Raw genomic sequence first — 27,165 nt, forward strand, 5'->3', positions numbered from 1 at the left:
ATACTTCAGCATTTAAAAAAATTGGAAGTGTTATTTTAAAGTTCAGTTCTATTCTGTCAAAATACTACTATAGCATATTACGTCAATTAGAAAAATAGCTTTATCATATTCTAAGATAATGAAAATGAGACCCAAAGCGATCTTTCTGAATGATTGTTTAAAGTGCTGTTTCTTTAAATTCTCCAATATTTAGAAGTCGCTGGAGTTCTGGAGTGGGTGGAAGTGGAGGAGGATCCTCTGGTAGGTCGTCAGCTGGAGCTCGAGATTCTCGCCGACAGACTCGAGTAATTCGGACGGGACGGGATCGAGGGTCTGGGCTTTTGGGCAGTCAACCCCAGCCAGTTATTCCAGCATCTGTGATTCCAGAGGAGCTGATTTCACAGGTATGGATCTTGTAGAACACTTAACGTAAGACAGCAGGACAGGGTGAGGTTTAACTAAATATAGCGGGCTGTAGTCATGATTTATATCATGAATTGTGAAATACTGGTTTTCTGTATTGATCCTAGAAAGCTGATTTTAATAAAGAAGTTATGAAAAAGATACTTAGCATAGCACTCTTCTTTATTTTTTGTTTCAGGCCCAAGTCGTTTTACAAGGCAAATCCAGAAGTGTCATTATTCGAGAACTTCAGCGAACAAATCTTGATGTAAACCTTGCTGTAAATAATTTACTTAGCCGGGATGATGAAGATGGAGATGATGGGGATGATACAGCCAGTGAATCTTATTTGCCTGGAGGTTGGTGGATCACCATCATGGTTTTCTCATCTCTGAAGGGAGAGATTTTTTTTGACTGGGGAATGGAATTTTAAAGTGCAATAGATTTTCTGACTGTTCTTTCCAAGGTGGTAGATATTTCTCACTGTAGTGTTTGATTTGATGGTAAAATTCTCTTTAAGGGAAAATGTTTTTGCTCAGTGGACTTGTGTTTGGTCCTAGTAAAGACATGGATGTATGTGCATGTCTTTATCACTGGCTGACAGATGACTGGAATTTTGATGCCCTTATTGCTGAATATGGAATAACTGAACTGCATTTAGATTTTGACTTTCTGTGATGTCACAAGAATCTTAAATAGTGATCTTGTTTTCTTGTGGTAATTTAGTAGTTAGCCCAAGCAACAATCATGCAATTGATATTTCTTAAAATCTATGTTAATAACGTTAACTTTATTTCCTAGGTAGTTACTGCTTTTCTTCTCAGGTTATGTCAGTAGTCAGTCCCTGATTTTAATGTTTTAATTTTCAGGGACTTTTCAATGGTCTGCAGATTTTTTTCTCTATATCTGTTTCATTTATATTTGTTTCTATTTATAGAGGATCTTATGTCTCTTCTTGATGCTGACATTCATTCTGCCCACCCAAGTGTCATTATTGATGCAGATGCCATGTTTTCTGAAGACATTAGCTATTTTGGTTACCCTTCTTTTCGTCGTTCGTCACTTTCCAGGCTAGGCTCATCTCGAGGTAATTTTGCATTTATTTCTTTGTGATTATTGGCTGACTGTATGGAGAGATAGTGGTAGAATTCATTGTATGTGAACTTTTAATATTACAGTAGACGAAATCATTACTTGTTAGTGTTTTTGGATGCTTTGGCATTAAAATAGTTACTTTTGATTTTGAAGAGCCACAGTAGAACTTTAGAGATGATCTTATCTAATAGTAGCATATATGTAAAGGGTTACAACTTACCTAACTGTATTTTTAAATTAGGAATATGGATTCTGAAGTAAAAGCAGAATTCTGCTTTACGGTGACATGCAGCATTCAGATAACAAGTCTCTTTAGTTTATTTGATTAAAATAAAGTGATTATTTTGTTCATTTTAAACCCTGGTTAGATGGAAGAGTGAAATATGAAAAAACTTATTAGAATGAGATTGATCAATAATAAATATATAGAAATGCTTATCGTACTAAAATGATATTTTCAGAAGTTTGAAATCTTGAAAAGGTATAGTACACAGTAGAGTTCAGAAAGAAGGTTTTGAAATCATACAAATATAAACCTTTCTCTGTGTATGTTGATATGGATTTAGCTTGCATTTTAACTTTTGTAAGTCAGTATTTTTACTTTCCAGAATGTAAAACTGCTTGGTTGAAATAACAGGCAAGAATCAGATATATTATTTACTTATCATTAGTAAACTGGAAAGGATGCTGTTTTATATTAAGACCTTACTGCAAACACCTAGTACTTGAAAGCAGTTTTAAAATAACAGACTTATGATGATCTTTTAGTGTACTGAACCTATTATGTAACAGCTTAAAAATTTTTTAAAAATAAGTGCATATTTTACTGCCTTAAATGCATCAAGTATTGCATTTCAGATATTCAATATCTAACACAAATAAAACTCCTTCTAAATTTCTCCCTTTTGCTTTTCCTTAGGTCATTCTATGTGGGCATCTGTTTTACTTTGAACCATATGAAATTGGTGGTACTTGACCATGTTAGATCTGCATGGATGGCAGTTTTATATGGTTCAACTTAATATTGTTTTCAATCCTTACTATCCAAGTCTTGGAAAGTTTATTTTGGTTGCCTATTTTAAAAAAGTAATATGTGAGCAAGCTGAAAAAAACTGGTTTTAAAAAGTTTGTAGGCCAGTTTCAGGGGAAGCATTTTTGTAAAGTAATCTTTCTGTAAAGATTCTCAAAAGAAAAAAATTCTGTCTAGTTTCTCAAAAATTTTAAGACTATTCCATAAAAATCCAGCCTATAAAATTACTCTAAACAAGGGCTTGGATTATCAGAAGTTTTATATTTAATGTTAATGGATTTTTATTTTACCCTTTCCAAGATTTGTTTTTTTTTTTTTAATCTGTATGTGTAGACTCTCTAACAAATACTCTTTTTTGGTTTATCTAACGTGTTAAAATTTTAAGTTATGAATATTTTCTAATATATTTAAAAGTTATGGTAAACATTTTTAATGAAAGCCAAAAATTTAAAACTCCATTTAAAAAATCCAAAATCCAGTTTAAAATAAAGCAGTTCGCTCTAAAAGCATATAGTTGGAATTCAGAAAAGTCTGCCCCTACATAGTGCTTAAAAATGCTAGTTTATAATTTTCATACATTCACTTGAAAGAGTTAATGTTTTGAATGTTGCATGTCAAGCTTATTAGATATACATTTACATTAAATTCTTGTGAGTGGATAAACTGCTGTTAGTTGCATCCTGAAGGGTCTTTACTAGAGAGTGGCTTACTTTTATCCCACTGGTGTGACCCAATTGCATACCAGTTCTCCTTCTTCCCTTAGAGAGAGACTCTGAGCTGTTGCGTGAACGTGAATCCGTTTTACGTTTACGTGAACGAAGGTGGCTTGATGGAGCCTCATTTGATAATGAAAGGGGCTCTACCAGCAAGGAAGGAGAGCCAAACTTGGATAAGAAGAATACACCTGTTCAAAGTCCAGTGTCTCTAGGAGAAGATTTGCAGTGGTGGCCTGATAAGGTATTTGAAAAGAATCCCCACCCACCCTTTCCATTTTAACTGAGTTCCTGGCACTCCCCCCCACCCCCCCACAAAGGTTTCTGTTTTATTTCAGATTTTCGTACTGTCATTTAAAATGCAGACATAGGACTTCCCTGGCGGTCCAGTGGTTAGGACTCCGTGCTTCCACTGCAGGGGTCCTGGGTTCGATCCGTGGTCAGGGAACTGAGATCCCTCATGCTGCATGGCGCGGCCAGAAAATAAAAAATAAAAATAAAATGCAGACATAAAGTGATATTTTTGTTTTGTTTTAAAATATAAGTAGATCATCTTTATTTGACAGTACAGGAGTCGTTTTAAGGAGATGTGTTCAGTGGTGCTATTTCTTTTTCTACTTGATGAAGTAAATCAGAGAAATAAGGATGGTAGTTCCAGATAATACATCAGCATTCTGTTTCAGGATTTCTTTTCTGGTGGTAATTACACCAGTAACTAATGGTATATTTCTTGATAGGAATTTGTTTTGTACTGTCAAGAGTACCCCATTTTCTGCAGGGCAGGTTTCTGGTCATTGTTACAAGCATGCACGTCAGGGCAAGATTAGGGATCTGTGTTTCTTTGATTAGTTAGCTTTCCCGTTTGATGGCAGTGAATTCTGACAGGCCCTTTGCTCTAAAAGCTGTGGGAGACAAAGCAGGCTGAACAGGAATGGACTGGGAGAATTATGCTCTGCATCCTGAGGAGTAGTACAATGACTAGCTTCTAGAAAGCATGCAGGATTTAAGTTGATTTGAATCTGTAAAAATCCATCACTGCTACAAGTGAAACAGAGTTGACACATCCTTTTATTTTACTTTTATTTTTATTTTTATTGGGGTGTAATTGATTTACAATGTTGTGTTAGTTTCAGGTGTACAGCAAAGTGAATCTGTTACACAAATACATATATCCACTCTTCTTTAGATTCTTTTCCCATATAGACATAGTCTATTGATGGTGTGTAGGTTTCACTGTCTTAAGTGATTGGTAATTTATCTTCAAAGGCTCCTGTAGGAAGCCATGGGTTTTTCACGTGTTTTTTGGAGTCCTGTTTCTTATTTCCAGAGCCAGTTGGATAAGAAATTTTCTAAAGTAGAAGTAAAAGAAGATAAGAACTTGAAGGTTATCTCTAGCAGATAAGGAGATTCTGACGTAGATTTCTTTTCTTTCTTTGAAGTTGAATTTGGGATATTACAGGAAAAATATTATTTAGTGTTCTGAATTTGTTTATTTTTCATAGTTATTGTGAATCTTGATGTAGTTCATTTATTTTCCTCTGCATTCAGCTCATGTGGAAAGCTTGAATGCAAGAAGGAACATGAATTTCAATCAGCCTCTTTGTAAGCAAAAGGTTATTCTGTTTTCTTTGGCAGCTGACAGACTTTCCCTGAATTGTATTCTCTTACTTATTTCCATAAAACTAGAAATGTTCCAATTTCTACTTTTACTTCATATGGTAGGAGGTGATTTAAACCATTGGGCTTTTTCTTTTTCATTTCTTTTTTTTTCCCTACATTGTTCTTTGTTTCCTGTTTCTCTTGTCTTGATCATGCTAGAGCTGTGTCTATGTCATATTGGCAGGAAGTAATAGAGGACTCATTAATCTTGTTTTAATAGTGCCATTGCATACATATTAGTGTAGGCTTCTTTGTCACACATCTGAAAGTGTTTTGAACAGTATGAGTTTAGCAAGCTTTTTCCCTGGCCAGCGTACTCTCTGTTAGAGTTAGCCGGTCTTTGTTGGCCTTTACTGATAGGCATGGTTTTGGGTATAGCTTGTTTTCAGAGACAGTTGCTAAGTGCATCATAAAATCTTGACACTGTACAGGCCTTACTTACTTAGTGTGTTACTTGGTTTGTTTAGACATTGAATGAAGGAGAAATAGCAGTGTGTGCAACAAAGTATATCCTACCTATACCTTTTTTTCCTATTAAAGAAAAACCTAATTTAAAATGTCACTGAAGAACTACTTTTTATTAGCTTGTGATTGAAATTTAGACATCAAAAATTTCAGTTCAGGGAAAGAAAACAGCATAAACCTAATTAAGCTGTTAAGCATTATCCCAGTTATCAACAAACCATTAGATGATTGTTTGCAAGGCTGAATGCTACAGTTGGAAAGAGAATGCAGAGAGTTGTTAAAGGGCCTTGCTTTTAGAAGAGTGTGCAAAATGATCATACAGGGGCATAGGATACAGTCCACATGAAGAAACAGGCACTATGTGGGGCCTTATTAGTCCTGCAGAATTGGGGGTGGTGATCCCTGAGGAGGAGAAAAGGGTTTGGGGGCAAGCTTGACAGGAGATGGAGAGGTAGGCGGAGAGAGCAGGGAGGTATAGGGCGTCAGCACGCACTGTTTGGAAGTAGTCTCTCTCTCTGTCTCTTTTGTTCTCTCTCTCTCTCTTTTTTTTTTTTTTTTCCCTTTGTTTTTTGGTGGGGTGGGGGGGGGGGTGGGAAGAGGGTGTCCCAGCTTAATTTCAGAAATGACCTAATCCAGTATTTATAAATTGTAAGTTCGGTTAGTATCCATGGTATTTTTCATTCTTCCTTTTGTTAGAGTACCTGAGAAATTCCATTGTTAAATTATCTGGAATAATCTTGACTTTCCCACCACTTATTTAGAGGAACAGCTACTTCTTCAAAATTTCACCATTTTCTAGGCTAATAAAGCTCCTTTAATGGTGGAATGAATGTTCTCTTTAAGCCTTTACAGTATAATCTTAAACTGAAAATATTTGAGGTAACCTTAAACTTTATTTCCATAAATTATTTTTTTTGATTTAAATGTCAAAATTAGTATAAAAGCATAATTGGGAACCCTTGTGCACTGTTGGTGGGAATGTACATTGGTTCAGCCACTATGGAAAACAGTAGGGAGGTTCTTTAAAAAATTAAAAACAGAACTACTGTATGATTTAGCATTTCCACTTCTGGGTATTTATCTGAAGAAAATGAAAACACTAACTCGAAATACATGTACCCCCATGTCCATTGCAGCATTGTTTACAATAGCCAAGATATGGAAGCAACCTAAGCATCCATCAATGGATGGGGACACACACGCACACATGCACGCGTGCCAGTATTATTCAGCCATAAAAAAAAGAATGAAATCTTTCCTGTTTTCGACAATATGGATGTCCCTTGAGGGCATTATGCTAAATGAAATTAGTCGGAGAAAGACAGATACCATACGCTCTCACTTAAATGTAGAATCCTAAAAAAAAAAAACCCACCAAAAAGAGAACCAAGCTCATAGATACAGAGAACAGACTGGAAGTTGCCAGAGGTGGGGAGTGGGGAAAATGGGTGAAGGGGTCAAAAGGTAAAAAGAAAGAAAGAAAAAAAGCATACAGTTTTTTCCCCTCATTAACTTTTCAGCATCTTTAAAAAAAAAAAAAGCATAATTAATAATTGTAGAGCTGTTGAAAGCTCCATGAAGACAGAGGTGAGGGTCATCGAGTCAGTAACTGAGTAGCCTTGATTAAATGCATATTGTGTGTTAGGCCTTTTGTTCAGGTGTTAGGGTGAGAGTTTTGTAGAAAGGCAGAACAATGATGTTAATACTTTGGTGTAAGTACCATAATGGAATTAGGTATAAGAGGCTTTGGGGAATCACAGGAGGCCAGAGTGATTACTAAGAGTTACTTTGCTGGGAAGGTGCAATCTTTCAATTAGGCGATTATCTAACATGGCTCCATTTTCGCTTTTCAGTCGTTTTTGGAATTTACTTTTCTCAGATTAGAAATTTAGTTCTGTGTTGCTGAATGTCTACATTTACACTGTAACTATATATATATATAGATAGATAGATAATTATATATACTGATACTTACACCAACCTACTTCCAACAAGAATCTAAAGTGACTGATAAGAGAATAAAAAATGCAGCTACAATAGTAACAAGGGCTGTTAAAAGTAAGAATGCAAAGGTAAGAGCTAAGTAGTAAATGCTGAAGGGAAAGGGCAGAGAAAACTTACGCGGAAATCCATGCTAAGTAAATCTGCTGAAGTTGAACATAAAAACTTCTGCTTTGTGCCCTGTAACAAAACAAACCCTTTCAAATTAGAAAATGCACACATCCTTTATTTCCAGTAAGCTCCCAGAGAAGAATTTGACGAAAGTTGTGTGGTGGGTGATGAAGAAACGAAACTGATTCAGCAAGTCAGTATTGTTAATTTACAGTCATGTCCCTTACTATTCTGGATCTATTTTTGTATAGTTTAGGGAAAATAAGAAAATTTATTCTCCACCAGCCTTTTGAATTGTAGAGTTGTATGTTATTCTCAAGTTTCTTTGAATGGTGTTGAGAGGAAATAGTCCCATGACATTTGGCTCCTTAAATTATTTGAAGCAGCATCACTGTTGGGACCAGTTGATCACACTTGTTGGTCACTCTGCTTCGCCTTCAAGGTTCTAGAAGTGGAAGTTGGGTGAGGAAGGTCTTTTTTTTTTTTTTTAAATCGACATATGGAAGCTTCCAGGAAGTATCTGTTAAAAGTTGGCTAGGTGTGTCACAAATGTACTTTAATAATGAAGTAAGAGCAAAAGGAGAAGAGGTCATGAAGAGGAAGAGAAGCCAGGCATAAGGAGAAAATGGAAACCTAGATAGGTAAGGAGAAGTGAAGTGTGAATAAGGACAGTTGACCAAACTGTGCCATGTAACCTGTAGTTGTATAACATCCATTTCAGCCATAATACACAGCACATTGCAGTTAGAATTGGTACTTAATGGGAAAGCTAGTGTTTGCTGATAGTAGGAAAATTTAAAGGTTTGTGGGGAGAAATTTAGGAATAATAAGACCAATTTTTAAAAAATATAAGTCACTAACTAGATGAAGTTAATAGGAGTTCATGTTGCTATGCTGGATGACCTTTTTCTTTTCTTTTTCTTTTAAAGCTTTGGCTTTTTTAGGTAATTTTTATCATATTTTTGACATTTTCCATCTGTCTTTAGGGAGGGATTCCTCATTTGGTTGATGTTTAATGTTCAGACAGTTGCAAATTTATTGATTAGATTCAGCTTCTAAAGGATTCGTTTTGTTAAAAAAAAAAAATAGAGCTACAAACTACTGATCTTTAAGGAAATGTGCATATCCACCTTTTCCAGTTGGGTTGAAGCAGGGCCCAACTCGCTCAAAAGCAGCCACTAGTATTTCATCAAAACGATGAAAGCCTTGTTTTCTATGACATTATGAAGTGCATGAGCTAAAATACTGTTTCTTTGTGTGTATTTGATTGCTTTGTATTTCTCCACCTACTGATCTAAATTAAGCAAGAGACAATAGGTGATTTTTCCATCATCATCCTTTGGTTGGTGGTTTTGCCATCCCTCCACATTTGTCCATAATGGATTTTCAGGGCCTTCAGGGTTCACTTAGCTCATTCAGGACTAATGAGCTGGGGAACACTGGCCCATCCTTGAAGGATATAGGCAAGTCAGTTCTGAGAGTGCCTCACACACCATGCTGTGGCTATAGGGATGAATTGTTTAGGATTGTACTGCTCTGGCAGAGTTTTTACTCAAAAAGTTTGAGTTGAGATATATTTGTTCCTTCAGTTGTCAGTGTGCTCCTACTATGTGCCAAGCACCCAGCTGGCCCGTGGGAATGTAGAGGTGAACTCGTTATGGACCTTCCCATAGGCAACTCACTGGGGAAGACAGACATTCACATACAATGAAATGTGTTCACAGCATGACCAGTGCTAGACTGAAGGTGTGAATACGGTATTTATAGGGGCTCAGAGTGGGGAATGACTAACACCACCTGAGAGATGTGGTAAAGACTTCACAGGGGAGATGACATTTAAGCAGCATTTTTAAGGTTAAGTAGGCATTAACCAAGATGCAAAGGCATTCCAAACACATCAAGTATGGACCTACAGTCAGGAAAGGTCAGGGTGTGTTTGCGGAACAGTGAGAAATTGAGAATTGCTGCTCTGTGGTGGGAGAAGGAGAAGAGCAGGGTGGAGAAGACCAGAGAGCCCTAGACAACTTGCCAGAGAGTTAGGATGTTGTTCTGCCAGCAAAGTTCTTAGAGAAATGACATGCTGAGATTGGTGGGGTTTGGTTTTGTGTATTTTTAAGGAGACGAGCACTCTTGGCACAGTGGTGGGAGAAAGACAGGAATAGTAAAAATCTAGAGTCAGTTAAGAGACTGGTAGAATTGTTACAGAAAGGAATTGTGAGGATCTCAACCAAAGCAATGACAGTGAGGACACATGAAGGGAAGAATCTGCGAGGAAGTTGAGACAAAGTATGGCGTTGGTTTGCTAGTCACCATCTGGTTGAGAGAAGAGGAGGAGTTGAAGAGAGGGCCCAGGTTCCCTTGTTGCCCTCCTATTACAGTGTGGGTGGTGATGTCATTCGTGGAGGTGGGGACTACAGGGGACATGTAGCTTTGGAGGAGACGATGGATTCATTTTGGAGATGGTAGGGTGCTTTTCAGACATCCAGACAGTTAATCTGCAGGTTAGTCTGGAGATAGAAGATGTACATGTTTAAAAGCATGGTGCCCCAGTGGATACAGTCACTTAGGCTGAGGGTGGAGCATAATTTGAATAAAGGGACAAGGACAGAATCTGGGTCAGGGAGTACATGGTGGTACAAGGGAGGTGGAGAAAATACTGCAGTCATGAAGACAGGAGGAAGACCAGTAGAGAGTAGTGACCTGTGAACAAGGGAGAGGAGAGGTTCTAGAACTGGTGATGAACAGGGTCCAACGGTTCAAAGAGTTTGAAGAGAAGATGGATTGGTTCAATGCATGGGGCATCGATAAGGCTGTTGCAAGAGCAGGTGTAGCTGTCAGTGCGAGCCGGTGAGGTGAGACGCGCGCCAAGTGACAATTCACTTCCCCGGGCCTAAGGCTGAAGGGCGGACTGGTTTGGATAGTTGTTGAGGTAATGAGAGAGGGTTGTATCCACTGTGTGTGGTGAGTTGTCCTTAGATAGTAGAGAGGGACACTTCTTTCTCTGAGATGGGGAGGGGGAGGGGAGAATGGTGTTTTTTCATTAAGTAAATCTGGATGGAGATGGAAATACTCAGGAAGCTTGTGCCTTTTGGGTGAGTAGGAGATGAAGTCAGGGCAGCAGAGTAACCAGAGTTGAATTTGACCACTTATTTGTGCCAGGTACTTTAATATATGTTACTTTATTTGGTTTTCACCACCCCCCTCCCCATTGTGTTATTATTATACCCATTTTAGAAGTGAAGAAATGGGTTCAGAGAAGTTACATAACTTATCTGAAGTTACCTACTTAGTAAGTGTTGGATCCAGGTTTTGGACTCACTTGGTCTGATTCTATCATCTTTTTAACCAAGGGGTCAAGAAGGAAGTGTGAGGTAGAAATGTTAAGATTTGATGCAACAGCCCTGGAGAAAGTACACAGTGTTTTTCAGATGCCCATGGTGAAGGGGAGAGTAGAATTGCTAAGTTGGAAAATTTCAAGTTTGGTCTCTTTCCCATCCCTCCATAGATGTGACTTGAAAATAGAGCTGACTGGCACTGGTAAAATAGAAGATTAAAATTAGTGTTCTTTCTATACAGCTCTGAGGCGTAACCTGTTGTTACTATAAGTCTTGGCAGGCTTCACAGACTGTAGCTGAGCACCGTAACCCATCTGACCAAATAAGACTGGAATTTGACGGAAACCTAAACAGACGCCATTACTTTAGCATACTCTGGAGCCAGGGGTATCAAAGAGAGCAGAGGAGTTTTGCAGTGGCAAAAATACAACGTAAAATCTTTTATTGGCAAGTTTTGCTGTGAGATTTCTGATCATTTTGGTCTTATGTTAAAAAAATTATCACTTTATCATTGATATTATTTATTTAATTTATTGTCTGAACTTTTTCTAATTTAATTGCGTTCCAACTCATTGCATGTGCATTGCTTTAAAACTAAATAAACTTTTACCTTAAAAAACAACACAGACACTTGTTTCAGCAGCTTGGAATAGGCTACAGGGAAGGAATCTTGTGTTGATACTCGACTTTCCCCACTTCAACTCCTTAGTCTGTTTTTTCTTCATTTATTCAACACGTTTATTGAGCATCTACTCTTCACTGTTCTAAGAACAGGGGATACAGTGGTGAACAAGACAAAGCTTATATTTGAGTGAAGTAGACGATAAATGAGTAAATACAATATGTCAAGTTGTGAAGTGCTGTGAACTAAAGAAAGCAGTCAGGAGATGGAATATTAGAGTGCTGATTTTGTAGATAGTGCAGTCAGGGAAGGTCACATTTGAGCAGACTTGATTGAGGAGAGGGAGTGAGTCACCTGAGGAACAAGGCAAGAGAACAACAAGGACATGGTGGGATCCTGGCAGGAGTGGGAAAAAGGCCAATATGACTGGAGGAGAGTGAGTTTGGGGGTGGGGTGGGGGGAGGCCGGGCCACTTAAAGGAGGGCATTGCGGGCTGTGCTGGAGACTTTGCTAAAGCGGTTTGTGTGTTCACATAATTAATCGAAATTTGATGTAGTAATTAATGTGATGCATCCAAATCTTTAGGTTTGGCAGTTGTTATATTTATACCACTGTGTTATTTTCACTATATAGGATGGAACAAAATTCATCTGTATTGGGGCTCTGTATTCTGAGCTTTTGGCTGTCAGCAGTAAAGGAGAACTTTATCAATGGAAGTGGAGTGAATCTGAGCCTTACAGAAATGCGCAGGTATTTCATTATATTAAATCTTGCTTTAAATAGCTCTTCAAATCAGCATACAAAATGGTAATCATTTTTCTTACGCTTTCAAAGAATCCTTCCTTACATCATCCACGAGCAACATTTTTGGGGCTAACCAATGAAAAGATAGTTCTCCTGTCTGCAAATAGCATAAGAGCAACTGTAGCTACAGAAAATAACAAGGTATGACACACTGTAATAAGCATTTCTTAAATTCTTGATTTTCTTCCTCTCCCTGCCCCTTTTCCATCTTTTCATTTCTATCTTTCTATCTAACTAGATCTGCAAATACAAAGTGTCTCAAACCTTAGTACAGTAATCCAATGTATAATCTTTTTATTGCTGGTTTATCTCTGCATTATAATTCCTTTTCAGAGATAGCTTTCTACTTTAAGGGAAGGAAAAAATATTCAAGCTAAGTGCTGGCAAAAGAGGAGATATTGAAGAGCTACAATAGATAGATTGAGGAAGTATGGATATTATACCTCAGATTATCAGTGTGACTTTAGAGTCACTAAATTTGTTTAAAAATTGTTGGAGGCACATATTTACTTTCAATTAATGCCTTAGAGATGGCTTTAGACATTTATTTCAATAACTACTATTTTGATTGATTTGCGTGAAGAAAGTATTTTAGCTTCTAGTCTTATTAAGAACGTTTTCTGAATTACTTGTTTTTCTAGCCTTTAGAATTCCAGTCCACAGTGTAGGTATTCCTTGCCCTTGTTTTGACCACAATCCTTTTGAAAAGATTACTTGTTTTTATTTAATCCTCTAATGTTTTATCTTTAGGTTGCTACATGGGTAGATGAAACTTTAAGTTCTGTGGCTTCTAAATTAGAGCACACCGCACAGACTTACTCAGAACTTCAAGGAGAACGGATTGTTTCTTTACATTGCTGTGCCCTTTATACCTGCGCACAGCTAGAGAACAATTTATATTGGTGGTGAGTATCACAGAGGGGGATATTGCATATCAATGGATGCTTTTATGTACACAGATAGGTGCTTTGAGTAGTGGAATACCAATAGAGAAGGTCAGTTGAAAGATAATGCTTTAGACTCACAGAAAACAAACATATGGTTACCAAAGGGGAAAGGGGGTGGGGGAGAGATAAACTAGGAGTCTGGGATTAGCAGATAGAAACTGCTCTATAGAAAATAGACAAACAACAAGGTCCTACTGTATAACACAGAGAGCTATATTCAATATCCTGTAATAAACCATAATGGTAAAGAATATGAAAAAGAATATACATATATATACAATATGAAAAAGAATATATATTTTGACCACAATCCTTTTGGAAATTACTTGTTTTTATTTATAATTTATTTATTTATTTTATTTTATTTATTTATATATATTTATTTATTTATTTTATTATAATTTACAATTTATAATTGTAATTATTTATAATTCTACATGTGTATTCTTTTTCATATTCTGTATATAGAATATACATATATACATATACATATAATATTCATATTTATTTCATATTCTATATATATAATATAATAACTGAATCACTTTGGTGTACACCAGAAACTAACACAACATTATAAATCAACTATACTTCAATTAAAATTTTTAAAAAAGCTAATGCTTTATAGAGAGGGAAATTTTCACTTTGGAGCAAAGTAACATTGGTAAAAACCCTTAAGATAAAGAAAAGCTTATAAAAATAATACATACTTAGTGACTATAATTATGAAATTTTTAAAAGGTATAAAGTAGAAACAAAAATCACCTATAACCCTACAACCTGAATGTAACAATTATTAACATTTTGGGAGTATTTTATTAATCTTTTTTTTTTTCCTATATATAAACGTGTACTTTGCTTTTACTTAATTAGAAACAGAGTGTTTTTCATTTAACAGTTACATAAAATATAATTTTAAAGGTTATTAAAGTACATCATTGTATGAATATTCTGCGCCTCATTTAATTATTCCTTTAATGTTCGAAAGGGACTTCAAATGTATTTTCTGTTGTGTTTTAGGGAATTATCAGCAACTTTGCATTGGTAGAAGTAATGTATAGGGGAATCTACTAATGAAACAGAATTATTTGGAAGAAAATATCAAATGATGAATTTCCTATGACTTTTAATCCTAAATGTTTAATAAAAATGGACCCAGTTATGTATTAAACCTGTGATCAAGTTATGATTATTAGTGTTATACATGCTAATATTATACTGAGGCAAAAATATTAGAGAAGGAATATACTAGGAATACTTAAATATAATGTGTGTAATTTCAGATTTATTTAGTGGGCTTCTTCGCTGCTTATTTGTCCAATTTTTGCTTTTCCTTTTCAGGGGTGTAGTCCCTTTTAGTCAAAGAAAAAAAATGTTAGAGAAAGCTAGAGCAAAAAACAAAAAGCCCAAATCTAGTGCTGGTATTTCTTCAATGCCGAACATCACTGTTGGTACCCAGGTAAGTGGTTAGAATTAAGTCTGTCCTGAGACTTCTCTGGTGGTCTTCTTCGGGTAAGTTTCCACGCTCCCCATGCGGGGGGCCCCAGATTTGATCCCTGGTCGGGGAACTAGATCCCGCGTGCATGCCGCCACTAAGAGTTCACACGCCGCAACTAAGAAGTCCGCATACCTCAACTAAGAAGTCCGCATACTGCAGGCAAAATAAATAAATAAATAAATACATATTTAAAAAAAAAAAAAGAATTACGTCTGTCCTAAGGGACATTGTTGCTCATCAAAATCATTTTCTTCCCCTGTAATTAATTCCCCCATAGGCAGTTTTATAAATGAATGTCATTTGAAGGACCTGGTTCCAGTAGTATGTATGTGCCACATCACTTTTTATTCAATAGCTGAGTAACATAGATTCTGCCCTGATGTCAGTTGGTTTTCCTGTGGGACAGGAATCTCAGATTAGCCTGGTTTTAAGAATCATTTGGTACTTAAATGTAGAGTTTAAAAATGTAGAGTCTGGAGCGCCTTGCCTGAATTATTCCTTCAGTTGGCTGGTGGTAGGACGCAGGTTTCCTTATGTGTAACAAACATCCCAGATGATTCTTATGACCAAGCAGTTTGAAAGATACTGCTCTCTGGTGATATTGTCAGCATGAGGCAGGAGGCTTCGTCAAATCCTCGTGTTTCTGCTAGTTTCTGAGATGGTTTTAGCTTCTTATATATATATCTTATGGAATGTGATTTTTCTAGTACCCCAGTGGTTCTCAAAGTGTGGTCCAAGGACTCCTGCTGGCTTCTCAGCCCTTTCGGGGGATCTGTAGAGTCCTTCTTTTTCCAGTTACCTATCTGTGTAAGGCTGAGTTGTCGTCATATACTTTAGCTAAAGTAACATATTACAGCAAATTGAATGCAGGAGCATACATGGGACTCCAGCTGCCTTTCATTAAATTAGACATTAAGAGACTTGCAAAAATGTAAACAATGCCACTTTTCTTGCTGATTTTTTAAAAAATGTAGTTATTTTTATAAATTATATTAACATGGGGTTTATTAATATTAAATAAATATTTTAAATTTTCAGTTTTAATTACTAATACATTAAATACCAACTATATATGACCCACATAAACAAAAGATTTTGGGGTCCTTGGTAATATTTAATAGGGGGAGATGGTCCTGAGACCAAAAGAGTCTGAGAACTACCGTTATACTTCTAATTCATTAGATTATTGTAGAAATTTATCTTCGGGTTAAAAGTTGACATTTATATTCATTATAGCAAGTGCTGCAGTGAGTGTTTAAGGACTTTATAATCCCTAACGCTTAGACAAATGGTGGTTTTTGTGACGTAACATGGCACTAATTTCCTCATCTAGCACTTTTTTCAATTCAGCTTTTTCTCATCACTATAAGGTGGTATCATGTTTACATTACCTGTGTCTTAAAAAGTAATCACTACTTTAGCTGTTACTTTTCTCCAAAACTCAGCTTATGTACTTCTTATTTTTGTTTGGACTCCATTTTTTTTGGTCCTATTCATGGTTGTCTTGTTCTGAGTCCTTTATTGGCCTTCCAACTAGGAAGTTTTCAGCGATTACCCATTATTGAATATTGTTGTTTAGTCTTCATTACTTACATCAGTTGGTTTGGACAGATCTCTCTTTTCAAGGAGCTCCCCTTTTCTTATTCAGTTCACATACTGATTTCTAATGTTTTCAAAGTTCCTTATTTATTAGACTCACATATTAGGATATCCTGGCAGATGCCTTATTAGCATGTAGGATGACATTACTATAGACAGGGAGGGTAGAAAAATCCTTTAAAGATGCACTGAAGAAAAGCTTTAAGCAAAATAGCTTGGCACTAAATTGGTGAAAAATAGCAGCATATTCCAATACTTCGGTATAGAATAAGATTTTGTTTTAAAGTGTAGAAAACTGGAGGTTTAAGACAGTCATGGCCACGTAATGGGGAAATCGTTCATATATTAACATCAGAAAGGTCGATCAGTTAAGAGTTTGCAGCAGCACCTGCACTCACAGATCATAATTGTGGAGAGTAGTATGTTTAGCAAATATTCGTTGCATGTCTTCTTATATGCTGGATATACACCTTCTTGTCTCTAAGGTGCATTTATTTTTATAAGAAGGTATTAATGGATAACATATCTTCTAATATATCTTGCCACATTTCTTTGACAATTATAGCCTTCTTTCTTGTTGATCCTCTTTCAGTATTTAAGCTTTCACCAGTATTTTCCAAAAATTTATGGATGAAACCTCTCTTTAAGTCAACCTAAGCAGGACATACCTTTTCAAGAAGTCGGCTCTTCTGAACTATTCATTCTATGCCACAGAGCTGTATTTAGTGACACACAACTGTTCTTTGATAAAACTCCTGCTGTGTCAGTTATTTCCAGTTCCTGTACTTCTCAAATGTATCACCTCCTTCTGTGTGACTTATATTTAATTATAAATTGACAAAAAACATGATCATCATATAGTCCACTGTCAAATATAACATAATCATTAGTCACTGGATGACTGAACAGAATGTCAGTAAGATTGGACTACTTTAGAATCAAAAGAGATTTCTAGAAATAATGTTCATATCTCATTTAGAGTTACTGTTGGTGCATTTGGCAGTGTCACCTTAGAGGTTATTGGTTTTAGAGTATGACCTAGGGGTGCTCCATGGCAGTGAGAATTTATAGGTTATTCACTACTGAACTCAGTTAACTTCTAACACTAATGTCTACATATTCTTTTTCTAATTTAAGAGAAAACTTACATTATCCAGTGAAATTCTGGCTTGTAGGAAACAACAGTCTTCTGAGGGAAACAAGTATCGGTAGAGATGAAGTTATGGAGCCTATATATAGCATCATGAATTAAGGAAGAAAATAATTTAAAATTATAAGAAACAGACAAAAAAATGTAATTATTTTGTTCACATTTCACTTTTTAAATAATAACCTTTTTAGCTTCTTCTCTGCTATTTCTCTTCTGTGTCCTTGTGGCAGAACAGTCAGGCTATTTGCTGCATGAAATTTTAAAGTTCATTTTTAGCAAATGTGCCAAAATTATTCCTGCTCCTTAATTTGGGAACACATAACTCCTCTAGTTTGTTTTAAAATTATGTCATCTTGATGGTGATTTTTCTTTTGTTTGCTAGGTATGCCTAAGAAATAATCCTCTCTATCATGCTGGAGCAGTTGCGTTTTCAATTAGTGCTGGGATTCCTAAAGTTGGTGTCTTAATGGAGTCAGTTTGGAATATGAATGATAGCTGTAGATTTCAACTTAGATCTCCTGAGAGCTTGAAAAGCATGGACAAAGCTAGCAAAACTACTGAAGCTAAGTAAGTACTATGCCCTAACTAATTTTGATTTTACACCGGTTTCTAGTTTGCTCTGTATATGAAGGGGGGTAACCAAGGAGACTTAGAGGTGTACAGTGACTTAGAGAAGTGTTAACGTGAGGGGGTCTTATTAAGATCCCCACGAAGTTTGAAAGGAATTGGTAAAATTTACTGTTTGCAGATTGGTTAATACTTGTATATTATAGTTATTCTTAATGTTTGGTGGCCAGATTGGCGGTGTAGAGTTCTCTTTTGATGTCTTTGTTTTGTCATTAGAGTTCATCCTTGGAAGGTGTTGTATAGCAGTGATAATATGTTCAGCCTTACTGTCTTAGGCAGACTTTTTCCTCCTCTCTCCATGTATAATCATCTTAATTTCTACCAAACATCTTGCCTGCGTCTTGATCATTGAAAGGGTTTTATAGGTTAATGTGCTGGGGAGGGAAATTCCATAAAGGATTTGTAAACTTTTGGGTTGGGGGGGATATGTGAACAGAAATACCACTGAATTGTGTATAATCCACATTCTGGGGCTGGCTTACTGTTTGGGAGCCAGGTACACAGATCTTAACACCTGTACTTTTAGAAGTATCTACTTATCTTTAAAAATATTTGTGTATTATAATTTGGTTGTTCGGTACACGATCTTAAATACTTCAGTAAAGTTTCAAAATTACTTTTTTTCTTAATGTTGTAAAAATACATGAGCATTATAGAAACGTGGAAGAGTAATATAATATCACATTCCAGAAATAGCGTTTTAAATATTTTGATGTACTATTTTCTTTTATTCTAAATGTATACAAGCATTGAAAAGAAATGATTGGGACTGTAAAAATCTATACATATAGATTTTTAAAGTTCTGAAATTTTTTGCTCAAATTAATGTAATGATTGTACAAGGATTACTGTTAAAATAAGTTTAAAAAAAATAAGTTTAAAGATATTCTTTAATAAACCAAAGCTACTGTAATTTATGCCTAATTAAGATTTTTTGCTTTATTTTGTGCTTTGTTGTGCTCTCTGTCTTGTTTTTATTTTTTTAAATTAATTAATTTATTTTTTTGTTTTAGAGTATGTTTATTCAATTAAATGGATTTATAATATTTATATTAAAGTGCAAGATATGGTGTGGATATTTTCCAAGCACATGAATTTCAGCTGGCACTAGATTTAGGAGGAACCCGTGTAAGAGAAAAAGGTTTTTTAGAATCCTCTTCCTTATCTAGCCCGTATTAGCTGATCAGATTGAGCATTCTCAATACCAGACTCTAGACAATTGTTTTTTAAAGGCTTACTTCATTGCAGGCAAAGGCATAAGTAAAAATACCACATTGCCATCTTCCCTAAACTCCCACATTTTATCCCAGGGCAGGTCATACTCTTGGTCTGGGTGTTCACCACGATGGTGGAGATGCGTGTTGATGGCTGGTGATATGTGACTTCTCTTAGGTCATAAATTGATCCTTACTTGGCAGCTCTTTTCCTTTGCTTCTTCAAAGAGAGAAACCAAAGTGTTGAGTAGGATGTGACATGCCATCTTTTTTTTTTAACATCTTTATTGGAGTATAATTGCTTTACAGTGGTGTGTTAGTTTCTGCTGTATAACAGAGTGAATCTGCTATACATATACCCCCATATCTCTTCCCTCTTGCGTCTCCCTCCCTCCCGCCCTCCCTATCCCACCCCTCTAGGTGGTCATAAAGCACCGAGCTGATCTCCCTGTGCTATGCGGCTGCTTCCCACTAGCTATCTATTTTACGTTTGGTAGTGTATATATGTCCATGCCACTCTCTCCCTTCGTCCCACCTTCCCCTTCCCCCTCCCTGTGTCCTCAAGTCCATTCTCTAGTAGGTCTGCGTCTTTATTCCCATCTTGCCCCTAGGTTCTTCATGATCATTTTTTTTTTTTAGATTCCATATATTGTCTTGTTTTTAAAAATAGGTGGATAGACTTTCCCTCTACTTGCACTGATTGTTTTTATCCTAAAAATAAAAGTAGCGAAATACATTTTCATTGTTTATGAAACTTTGTAAAGAGCATTTGAAATCTTTTTGATGTGCACAAGTAGAAAACGAGATTAAAATAGGATGTGGTATTTATATCCTGTGATTTATTAAGTTTTTCAGAATCTTCCTTGAAATTTGCCTTCTCTATTAATAAACTTAGTAAAAGAACTAAGTGAAATTAAATGTTAAGAAGATAATCATTTTCATGCCAGTAGACTCTTCTAGTCATGGAAACGTGCTGACTTTAAGCGTGCTCGTGATGAGTCAGTACTGCCTTGCTTCCACCGTCACAGGATTTGCAGAGCAGCCATGAGTATTCATGTGTGCTTGTACTGAGCACTTTGCTAAGATGCTGGTAAAAATAACGCTGTTTTTCTATGGACTATTTCTAAACTCAGGTGAAATTCCTGGTGGAGTTAATAGCAGATGAGGGGGTTAAGATGATGACCCTGATTATAATATATACCAGCATGATCTATATATAACAAATTTCTGAGTAATACATGACTTTTTGCTCTAAAAATTGACTTCTGCCTTTCAATGATTAAAAATATTATATTTTTACCATCTGTAGAATATTATGTAGTTGCTGTAGTTACCTTCTCGAGTATAGCATTAATGAAATAACTCAAGGAAGAGGGATAGTTTATTAATACTATAATTTCTCATTTCAGTTATAGCAGGTGATTATTCTTGGACCATCTGGTGGTAAAGTTTTATAAGCCATTGCGAGGAGAGTTCCTTCTTTGAACTCTAGGAAATTAATGATATAGTATACTTTTTATTTATTTGCCTTTATCATCTTTTCAGTTAAATTGCGATGTCCAAGTCAGGGTTCACTAAAGTGTGAAACTTGTTTGCTCAAGAGGCTTATGATAAAGCTATGTTGATAAACTGAGTGTAGCTTTTGTTGTTATTCCCTAGATAAGGCTTATCTGAACCATTGTTCCAAGTTGTTGATAGCTTCACATAGTATATTTCTTTCCTATTTTAAAACATTAATAAAAATTTGAAGTATGCAATGTGTATCTTTTTCAGTTTGCATCCTAAAGAATAATACCATTTTGTATGTTTTTACTATTTCATTCCCTAATGGGAATAAACTTGAGTCTTAAAAATAAGCCATTTGACAAGTTCCTAATATTTCATTTTCCTAATTATAAGGAGGATCTTATTTCTAATTGCAGGCCTGAAAGTAAGCAGGAACCTGTGAAAACAGAAATGGGTCCTCCACCATCTCCAGCATCCACGTGCAGTGATGCGTCCTCAATTGCCAGCAGTGCATCAATGCCGTATAGTAAGTTTTATGTGTAGTACACATTGGTCAAAGTAAGATCCCAGGCAGAGAGCTGTGTTCAGTTTGCTTCTGATTTGAGGCAACTCAGACCATTTTTAATATCTTTTAATATAAATTGTGTTCCTACTAGTTTGATTTTTTTCAATGTGCAACTTTATTTAAATAGAAAAACAGTATTTACAGTGTTGAGTATTCTTGTTGTTTTTGCGAGTTATAATTTTCTGCAGTATGTAAAGTGCATTGCAGTAATAGCAGGAAATACTTGCCACTCTAGAATATCTGCCTACCTTTGTTGGGACTGTTATTGTAGATTGGTTATGGCTTGGTCACAACTTTTGCTCAGAATTTGTAGAATTTAAAAACCTAGATTTACTACTGCACCTTGGATTTAAAGAGTTTTTTTTAAAAAAGCTTTCCAAAGTACATTTATTTTCTAGTTGTAATTGCTTTGTACTTGAGGAAATTAAAAGTTAGTTTTTAATAGTCATGTGCTAGTTTTAAGAACAGCCCAACAGATCCTCCTTTTTAAACATTGGTCAGATAGCCCTAATTTTGAGGGTCCAGAATAAGTTTAAAATTTTTAAATACTTCTTTGCAGTTGTTTATAGTAGTGTTAATATCGTTAGGCATTAACGAACATGGATATTTTTCACTATGAATTCATTTAAAGTGGAAGTTAGTTATGAAAGCTCAATTCATAAAGCAGTAGTTCATGAAATTTATTTAGATATCTCAATTATGTATCCCTTTACAAATGATCTTTTTTCATATATTTAGATGAAATCTATAAAGTCTCTTTCACATTTTCTTTTTGGTACTTACCATTTTGTTGTTGTCTAAGAACGACGACGGTCCACCCCTGCCCCAAAAGAGGAGGAAAAGGTGAACGAAGAGCAGTGGTCTCTTCGGGAAGTCGTTTTTGTGGAAGATGTTAAGAATGTTCCTGTTGGCAAGGTTTGTTCAGAATATCTAAGAATTAGTTACTAACTGAACTATAATGGTATTGGTTATCGAAGAACTTACGGTTGGTGAGTGCTCATCAGCCCTTTCCTCAAGGCTGCTTTATTTATCACCTCTAATGATCTCTTTAGTCCCATCCTTTAATCTGATGCACGTATCTCCTTTGTCCCTGACAGATGAACTGAAGATTATTATACCTCGCCTTGAGCATTTATGGTGATATTCTGCTTTTTTTAAAAAGTGTTATTTTGGAATAGTTATAGATTTACAGAAAAGTTGCAAAGAGATAACATTACTTTTTGATACAGTCCGTTCTTTGGGACTGTTACACAGTTTTAATGGAGATGATCTTCCATAACATTTAAAAATCTTGCTACTGTCTTTAAGCTTCCACTTTCTCTTCCCTTCTTCCTGGAGAGGGTCTTGCCTCCTAAGAAACCAAGTGAGTAGAGTTCATCAGCTGGAATGCCATTAATTTCACCTTTGTCTTCTCACATTCTTAAAAACAAAATGGGACTATAGCTGTAGAATACCTGCACAGTAACTTTTCCTGATTGCTCTTTAGTTTCTGAGATGGGATGGTCTTTCATTTGGACTTAAAGGGCAGAGTAGATACATCGTGTCCTGCAATTTACAAAGGCCTTTTGATTTCAAATAGAACTGTAGTTTACGGGCAGCTGTGTTTTTCTAAGATGATCACATTGGCTTAAAATCAGAAGCAGTAAGTAGCAGAGGTAGGACTCAAGTGTTCTGGTTTCAAGTCCTGTGCTTGGCTCTCTGTGCATTGCTCACTCCACCTGTGTTGTCCGTGGATAATATGTCATGGATGTAGATGTCAGCAGTATATTTGGTGAGTGTGTTAGGTTAATTTTACAACTTGATGATCATTGTAGAAACATACTCATAAGGAATTAAATGCCTTCAGTGTGAAATTGGTTCAATGACTCTAACTTGCATATTGATTTCATATGAGTTAGTGTTAACATTTATCGTATTTACCTGTATTCTAGGTGCTGAAAGTGGATGGAGCCTATGTTGCTGTAAAATTTCCAGGAACGTCCAGTAATACAAACTGTCAGAACAACTCTGGTTCAGATGCTGACCCTTCTTCTCTCCTTCAGGATTGTAGGTTACTTAGAATTGATGAACTGCAGGTAAGTGTAGAGGACTCACTCAGCAGGTGACTGTCGGGACCCTGAGTCTGTTACAGATTTGAGAGCAAAATTCCTTTTGTCATGCAGGTTGTCAAAACTGGAGGAACACCAAAAGTTCCCGACTGTTTCCAAAGGACTCCTAAAAAGCTTTGTATACCTGAAAAAACAGAAATATTAGCAGTGAATGTGGATTCCAAAGGTAAAGATTTTGTAACTTTTCTGACTGGCATACTCCATGTTCTATTAATACTTGTGCAGTAAATGGGAATTAGATCAAGTGGTTTGGGGCATTTGGCAGTTTTTGTCCCCTGTGTGTAACATTATGGAATGAAATGTATCTACATTTGAAATGTGGCTAGAGATGTAAAATTTGGTAGGTACTTACTAGAGTTTACTAAAGATGTATAATATTTTTTTTTTTTTTTTTTTTACATTTATGTGTTTCTGAAGGTGTGCATGCTGTTTTGAAGACTGGAAATTGGGTACGGTACTGTATCTTTGATCTTGCTACAGGAAAAGCAGAACAGGAAAATAATTTCCCTACAAGCAGCATTGCTTTCCTTGGTCAGAATGAGAGGAATGTAGCCATTTTTACTGCTGGACAGGTATAGAGGCTTATTTTTGCTTTTGAAAATTTATATGACAACATTGGCATTTTTGTGACGCTTAGGGTTTGACTCTAGTTTGCTTGTTATTAAACATTGAAGAATTTAGAATATTCAACATATTTTAATATTAAGTTTCTTATTTGGTCACTATTACAAACATAGAAAATCTAATTTGAAAATAAATATAACTATTGTAAAAATCAGACATAACATTTTTGATTGGGAGCCAAACTTTTTTATTTTCACCTCTATTATAGGAGTCTCCTATTATTCTTCGAGATGGAAATGGCACTATCTACCCCATGGCCAAAGATTGCATGGGAGGAATAAGGGATCCTGATTGGCTTGATCTTCCACCTATTAGTAGTCTTGGAATGGGTGTACATTCTTTAATAAATCTTCCTGCCAATTCAACAATCAAAAAGAAAGCTGCTATTATCATCATGGCTGTAGAGGTAATCTGACTTTTGAAACTACTTGGCATTTCAATTCAGAAGGCACTGCCGGAGTCTAGGGAAACAATCTTGAATAGATCATTCATTGCCGCTTCCCTATGGGAACTAATAGTCTATTAGGACAAGAGAGATGCGTATACCATTGATTACAGTGTGATTTAAGCGTTTGAGTAAGGCATGCATAATGTTGTAGAAGTACAAAAGGGGGGGCTGTAAATCAAACTGTGACTGTAGAGGCTTCTCTGAGGAGGTGGTGCCTGGGTATAGTTTTAAAGAATCAGATAGGGGTCTCCTAGACGCAGGATGCAGGTAGGAAGTGTTATCCCAGGCACAAAGAGCAGCCTTTGTGAATCTCAGAATGTACATGTTGGGAGAACATGTACATTCTTTTGATATAACTAGAAGGTAGGGCTTATACGGATCAATGAATGGCAAGTGATAAGGTGGGAGAAAGGCACTGGGGTGCCTTGTGTGTTAACCTAAGGGGCCTGAACATTCCCCTGAAAGCTAGGAGGAGAAGGATTTTAAGCTGTTTTTTTTTTTTTTTAAAGAAGATGGGCAGTGGATGGAGAACAGAAGTTTAAGAGACCAGATAAAAAAGCTAATGTAATTATCCATGTTAGAAACAAAGTAAGCTTGAACTCTTGGAAATAAGGAAGGAGGGGGTGGATTTAAGAGATCTTAAGGAAGTAGAAGCTCTAAAGCTTGGTGACAGGATGTCAGCAGTAAATGAAAGGAAAGGGTTATAAAGCTTTTGACTTAGGTGTGGTTGATAGGGAGATGAAAAATAGGAGAAACTGGAAATTCCCTGGTGGTTCAGTGGTTGCGGCTCCCCGCTTCCACTGCGGCGGGCACGGGTTCAATCCCTGGTCAGGGAACTAGAGTCCCTCATGCCATGCGGTGCAGCCAAAAAAACCCAGAAAAATAGGAAAAACAAATGGGATAAGGGGAAAGGATGAGTTTAGTTTTGAACATATTGTGGTTGAGGTGTTTGTATTTGTTAGATGTGGAGGCAACACCACTGAAAGTTATTGGAGCAATTTGAGCAGAGATTGACCTGATTTGCTTTACATTTTCAAAAGATCACTGCTGACACGCCGAGAATACAAGGGGGATGGGTTGGAAGTAGGGAGGCCAGTTAGGAGGCTATTAAAAGAATTCAGGTGGAAGGTGATGTTGGCTTGACCCAAGAGGTGGAATAATAAGTGATTAGGCTCTAGATATACTAGATACGTTTTAAAGTAGAGCCAGTAGGATTTGCTTATGGCTAAATATAGGGTGTCAAATAGAGGAAGCAAGAGGGCAAAAAGTTTTGAAGAATGAAGTTGCTGTTTATCGAAATGAAGACTGTAGGATTGAAGCAGGTTCTGGAGGGTGAGATCAGGAGTTTAAGATTCTTATCAGATACCCAAGAGGAGATGGTGAATAGAGAGATGTGTAGGTTGGAAGACCAGGAGAGAGGGGACCAAGCTGGAGAAATGTACTTAGGAGTTGTCAGTATATCTGTGATATGTAAAGGACTTAAACTGAATGAGATTACTAAAGTCTTGGAGGAGAAAAACGATCTAAGGCCTGAGCCATGAAAATAGTCTCAGCATTTAAATACCAGGAGATAAAAAGGAACCTGCATGAGAGACTGAGAAGGAGTTGGAGGAAAACGAATGAGTGTTGTCTTGGAAGCTGAGCAAAGAGCATGTGTCAAGCAGGATGTGTTGTTCAAGTGTATCAAATGATGCCGTAGGACAGTAAGGCGTGTACTGAATACTGACTTTTGGGTTTGGCTCCATCTAGGTCATTGTTGACAGTGGGGATGCAGGCCTGATTTAGAGTGAGCTAAGGAGAAAATGGGAGTTGAGGAACTTAGACAACTCTTTTGAGGAGTTTTTCTATAAAAGATAGAAATGGAGCTTAGAATGGGAGGTTATTTACCCTCCATTAGGTTGGAGGTGATAAGCAAACTTACTAGAACGGCATCTAAAATACTCTGAATCTAGGTGCTCCCGAGAGATACCCGTGAGCTTTGGTTTAGAGACACAGTGCTCATACTCTTAGTTTAGCTTTAATTGTTAACCTACTAGACTAGTGGTTCCAAACTGGTAGGGGTATGGGGTTAAAGGAGGTGGCCGTGGCCTGAATGTGGCTCCTAGAAATAACCTTCACATCATTTAAAGATTCTTGATTGGTTGCCAACATTCAAAAATCACAGGATTTATATTTAAAACTCAGATTTTCAGGTGCTCTTAAAGAATTAGAAGATCTGGTGATATTGGGCCATCATAAAAACATTAAGTCCTCTTAGAGGCTATACATGGTGTCTCCAGTTCATTGCAGTTCCCACTATTTAAAATTTGTTGCTCTACATCCAAATGTTAGTCACCATTTATTTATTATACAGTTTGTGTTACCTTTCTTACAGCCAGCCTCCTCCACTCACTTATACTTTTGCATATGCTTCTGTAGGCATTTGATTCTATAACCCCTGCACTTTGTCAGCATCTCAAGGGTCAAAATAAAATGTGCCATCATCCCAAGGGTAGCAATAAAGTGTGCCATCATTTATCTTTCTAAATAGCCTTCATTTACTAGGGCTTGGTGCACAGTAGACGCGCAAGAAATTTTTGCTGAACTCTTTGCTTTGTGTTATAAGTGACAGCATACAGTGATGCAGAATAAACATAGTAAGCGTGGTATTGATACTGTCAGTG

The 27,165-nt window shown here is 36.4% G+C and overlaps 1 protein-coding gene and 1 long non-coding RNA gene across 8 annotated transcripts in view; one reads left to right on the forward strand and one right to left on the reverse strand.

The window, feature by feature from the left end:
* Positions 1-27,165, forward strand: part of UBR5 (ubiquitin protein ligase E3 component n-recognin 5) — a 141,362-nt gene that overhangs the window by 52,980 nt on the left and 61,217 nt on the right. For 4 of the 7 annotated variants that reach the window (XM_082364182.1, XM_082364185.1, XM_082364183.1 and 1 more), the window contains exons 6-20: positions 194-383; positions 581-740; positions 1,319-1,468; positions 3,252-3,463; positions 12,046-12,162; positions 12,247-12,357; positions 12,967-13,121; positions 14,505-14,622; positions 17,793-17,977; positions 21,174-21,283; positions 22,125-22,237; positions 23,254-23,397; positions 23,485-23,596; positions 23,848-24,002; positions 24,263-24,460. In XM_082364182.1, the coding sequence (XP_082220308.1) occupies positions 194-383; positions 581-740; positions 1,319-1,468; positions 3,252-3,463; positions 12,046-12,162; positions 12,247-12,357; positions 12,967-13,121; positions 14,505-14,622; positions 17,793-17,977; positions 21,174-21,283; positions 22,125-22,237; positions 23,254-23,397; positions 23,485-23,596; positions 23,848-24,002; positions 24,263-24,460 (2,230 nt within the window). Of the gene's footprint in view, positions 1-193; positions 384-580; positions 741-1,318; positions 1,469-3,251; positions 3,464-12,045; positions 12,163-12,246; positions 12,358-12,966; positions 13,122-14,504; positions 14,623-17,792; positions 17,978-21,173; positions 21,284-22,124; positions 22,238-23,253; positions 23,398-23,484; positions 23,597-23,847; positions 24,003-24,262; positions 24,461-27,165 lie in introns of those variants that run through there. The other 3 variants (XM_082364184.1, XM_082364188.1, XM_082364186.1) reach the window with 2 other exon arrangements.
* LOC309615232 lies at positions 15,830-22,182 on the reverse strand. The gene is made up of 2 exons (XR_014236655.1): positions 22,106-22,182; positions 15,830-17,489 (listed from the first exon to the last, which is right to left on the reverse strand). It is a non-coding gene; the product is annotated as an uncharacterized lncRNA (long non-coding RNA).

This window comes from Balaenoptera borealis (genome assembly GCF_965194805.1).
Source record: "Balaenoptera borealis genome assembly, chromosome: 17".
Lineage (NCBI taxonomy): Eukaryota > Metazoa > Chordata > Mammalia > Artiodactyla > Balaenopteridae > Balaenoptera > Balaenoptera borealis.